General features: G+C 40.5%; 1 protein-coding gene across 1 annotated transcript in view; it reads left to right on the top strand.

Moving 5' to 3' along the window:
* The window catches only part of LOC105990345, a 28,394-nt gene extending 24,241 nt beyond the window's left edge, over nt 1-4,153 (top strand). Inside the window, exon 6 of the mRNA XM_013022709.1 lies at nt 4,094-4,153. Within this exon, the coding sequence (XP_012878163.1) occupies nt 4,094-4,100 (7 nt within the window). The 3' untranslated portion in view covers nt 4,101-4,153. The remainder of the gene's footprint in view (nt 1-4,093) is intronic.
* Nucleotides 4,154-4,456: the final 303 nt, after the last annotated feature.

Here is a 4,456-nt window from a genome sequence, read left to right as displayed (position 1 = left end):
AAAAAAAAAAAAAAACCTCAAAATAAGTTCCCTCCTTTAAAAAGGAACATTTTCCACTCTCCTCACTGTCTTCAATTCATCCTTCATTTATTCCCAACTCCAAGGCGAAGAAATACAGAACAGTTTGAAAGCTAAGATTTCATAAGATTGACAGTCAACCCCATTAGCTATCCTAGAACTTACCCAAGCTTTGGTTAACTGGAACATGTCATTTAATTCACTACCACCCCACAGATATCTACTCACACAAATTAATACAAGAAGAAAAAAACATGGACAGGCTAGTTACCCTTTCTGAATTGGTGGAGCGGCAGACAAGAACCTACTTCATATATCCTCAGGAACTCCTGTTGTCTTGGACAAAAGCTTACTTCTCAAGCACCCATTTTTCTCATTTGCAAAGACAGGATAGAGACTATCCACCAGAATTCATGTCAGATTTAAGTGAGCAACCTTTGTACAAATATCTGTGGAGTTCCTTAGACTTAATTGACAATAGTATTTTTGTCTGTCTGTCTGGCAATACCATAGTTTGAAATCATTGCCTCACACTTGCTAGGCAAACACTCTGCCATTAAGCCTCCAGTCATTTCTTGCACTAGCCATTTTTAAAATATGGCCTCACTTCCTGCCAGGTGTGATCCTGGACCATGAGCCACCTATTTATACCTCTCACAAAGTTAGAATGACAGGCATGTGCCACTGTGGTCAACTACTGGTGGAGAAGGGTGTTTTGCAAACATGTGTGTGTGTGTGTGTGTGTGTGTGTGTGTGTGTGTGTGTTTGTGTGTGTGTGTGAGAGAGAGAGAGAGAGAGAATGAGAGTACGAGAGTACTGGGGCTTGAACTCAGGTCAGGCACTGTCCCTGAGCTTTTTTGCTCAAGGCCAGTGCTCTATCACTTGGGCCACAACTCCACTTCCAGCTCTTTGGAAGTTAACTGGAGATGAGTCTTACAGACTTTCCTTCCCAAGCTGGTTTCAATCTGTGATCCTTAAATTTCAGCCTCCTGATGAGCTAAGATTACAGGAATGAGCCACCATCACCCAGCCAAAGTTTTCTTGTTGTTTGTCCAGGTTGGCCTCCATCATTTTTCTCTGCCTCCTGCATGGCTAGAATCACAGGCATGAGCCAATGGTGGCCAACAATAGATTTGAGTTTCTTTCCTTTTTCACTACTATACTTCTAACCCATGAAATCAAAACTCTGCAGTTCAGGTGATATTCTTAAGGCTTCAACATACAACATGGTCTGTTTGCTAATTCTGTATGAAAGTGTTCCTAATACGACCCTAGACACTCCTGATTTTGCCAGAGAAAGAATTTAAAAATGGAGCTAGGAGCCAGTGATTCATATCTATAATCCTAGCTACTCAGAAGCTTGAGATCTAAGGATCTCAGTTGGAAGCCAACTTGGGCAGGAAAGTCTATGAGAAATGGAGATGTGGCTTAAGAGGTATAGCACCAGCCTTGAACATAAAAGCTAAGGAACAGCACCCAGACCCTGAGTCCAAGACACAGTACCAGCACAAACAAAAATGGATGAGCACAGAGGAGACTTATGTAGGAGCAAGTTAATTAAGGAAAAGCAAAGCAAAAACAAAGAAAAGTGTACCTTCCAGACACCAGGGCAGGCTCAAGAAGGACCTGTACTAGCAATTTCAAGACCACAAGATTTTACTGGGATCTGTGGACATGGAGGTGATGGATTCTGGAAAACTGGGTTAATGTGTTATTGTCTTCCAAAGACATGGCTATGGTCATCAATTCTGCCCACATATCAAGTGAGGGAGTTCTTAAATGGTCAGATTGAGAATTTTCTCTCTCTCTCTCTTTTTTTTTGCAGACTGTGGGTCCACAAGACTCTACTGAATCATTCCTTTAAGTGAACAGGTCGGAATGTGGTTTTTTAAAAAATTGTTTTTGTGTAATTGATATACAGAGGGATTACATGAATTAGGCACACTCAGTATAATTCTTTTAGAACCATTTTCCCCCTTCTGTCACTGTCTCCCAATCTTTCCCTCCTGTCCCCACACATAAGATATCCAGTTCCTTTGCTACATAATGTCTGGTAAGGATCAGTGTTGTAATTGTTCACAGGATGGTGGTTTCTTGATTTTTGGGTTTTTTTTTCACCAGTCCTGGGGCTTGAACTCTGGGCTTGGAGCGCTATCCCTGAGCAACATTTTGTTCAAGGCTAGCATTCTACCACTTGAACCACATTTCTACTTCAGTTTTTTCTGTGATTAATTGGAGATAAGAGTCTCATATACTTTCCTGCTCGGGAAGGCTTCAAACCATGGTCCTCAGATCTCAGCTTCTTGGGTAGCTAGGATTACAAGCCTGAGCCACAAGCGCCTAGTGTGTGTGTGTGTGTGTGTGTGTGTGTGTGTGTGTGTGTGTGTGTGTGTGTGTGTGTGTGTATTAATCAACATCCAAGTCATCATTCTCAGCCATTAGGCTTACAAACTCCCTGCATAATTTCTCTATCATTATTATTCTTACCAGTTAAAGGGTCCTATGTGGGGCTATTTCTTGTTTTTTGTTTGTTTGTTGTTTGTGTTTTTGTTTGTTTGTTTTTGGTCATGAGATTTGAACTCTGGACCTGGGTGCTGCCCCTGAGTTCTTCAGTTCAAGGCTAGCATTCTACCACTTGAGCCACAGCACCCCTACCGGTTTTCTGGCAGGTTTATTGGAGATAAGAGTCCCACGGATTTTGCTTCCCAGGCTGGCTTTGAACCACAATCCTTAGATTTCAGCCTCCTGAGTTGCTAGGATTATAGGCATGAGCCACTGGCACCTGGCAATTTCTTGTTATTTTTATGAACATTCTTCTAATCAGAAGAATTGCTATGCTAGACAGTCTTAGTTCTTGGGTACATTACACATCTGGAGAAATGTTAGAGAAAATATCTGACTATACATTGTAATTGAATATGTTAGGTTGTAAGAGAAACTATTTTTCTTAAAAAGTTATCCAGTGTAATGTTTAACTTCTGAGTTTGGCTTGCTTTGATTCTCATGTCCCTTGTCCCTATGGTAGACTGCCTCAAAAGTACTAAATACATTTTAGAAAAGGATTCAAAACAAAAAAAATTGGAAAAGTTACCTAATCTTTCAATATACCTTCCTCCATAGAAGATATACAAATGGCCAATAAGCATATGAAATGATTCTCAGTGTTGTTTAGTGAATGGAATCAAGACTGGACTCAAATGTCGATTATAACACACACTTGTGAGGCATTTGGAACCCTCTGTGGGCAGGAGGCAGGCAGTGCAGACCCTTTGGAAAATAGTTTGAGCTTTCTGAAGAAGGTAAATATTCAGCTACCATATAACTCAGCAATTCCATCTTAGATATAGAAGAGAATTGAAAAACACATTCAAGCCTAGAGGTATAGCTTGAGTGGCAGAGTGCCAGCCGAGCAAGCAAGTCAAGCAAGTACAATGTCTGACGTTCAAACTCCTAGTATTGGCAAAACCAAATTGAGCAAAACATACATTCACAAACAGATTTACACATCTATGTTTGTGACATTATTCACAACAATTAAAGTTGTAAATAACACAAATTCCTATCAACTGGTAAACAGGCAAAAAAAAAAAGGATTTACCTGTACAAAAGAATACTATTCTACCATAAAGAGGAATGGAGCCTTGACTCATGTACATTATATATGTACTCATGTACATATATTTTAACCAGTGAAAGAGCCAGATACTGAAAGTCCCCTATTGCCTGGTTCCTTTTGTATAAAGTGTCCTGAAATGCAAATCTACAGAGACAGAAAATAAGATTCATGGTATCAGGGACTGGGTGAGGGGGACTGCAGAATAATAGATAAGAAGTACAGGTTTGGGGGAGATAGATGGTGAAAATGTTCTACAATTAGATTGGAGGTAAGGATGGATTGTATGGTACAGAATTACTGTATCTCTAACTTTATAAGGGAGTAGTTATCTGGATCATTCTAAATGAAGAATTGTCAATGCATTGAAACATACTACCCTCATGCAGTTTTGCAAGATGGTAGTTTTCTGTTCTTGGCTAAGGAAAGCAATAGTTTCAAAGAGCACTTCTGGTCCTTCAGGGAATGAAACTCAAGCTCAGCAAGAGCACATCCAAGACTGGGTGCTAAGTGAAGTGGGAGGTGAAAAGGATTCTAAACACCAAGTACGTAAAGAGGACAGCATTGATGAAAGTGTGACAGAGGGGATTGGAAGATGGTGGAGCCTGTTTCCCCAGGGTGAAAGTGCTAGTCATAAACCAGAAGCCTTGCATCTGAGAGCAGGGTCCTTCCTGTCTTCCCCCCATCATTCAAAGGACAGCTGTGAGGACTGTGAGCCAGCACTTCAAAGCCCTACAATCAAGCAATAACTTTTGCCAAATGATGCAGCAAAACTATTTATTGTGCTTCTTAAACTGATAACTGAAAACAAGTTGTGCAGAGTAA

This window comes from Dipodomys ordii, unplaced genomic scaffold (assembly GCF_000151885.1).
Source record: "Dipodomys ordii isolate 6190 unplaced genomic scaffold, Dord_2.0 Scaffold64, whole genome shotgun sequence".
NCBI classification, from domain to species: domain Eukaryota; kingdom Metazoa; phylum Chordata; class Mammalia; order Rodentia; family Heteromyidae; genus Dipodomys; species Dipodomys ordii.
The sequence above is the reverse complement of the archived record's forward strand: the minus strand, read 5'-3'. Positions and strand labels throughout refer to the sequence as shown.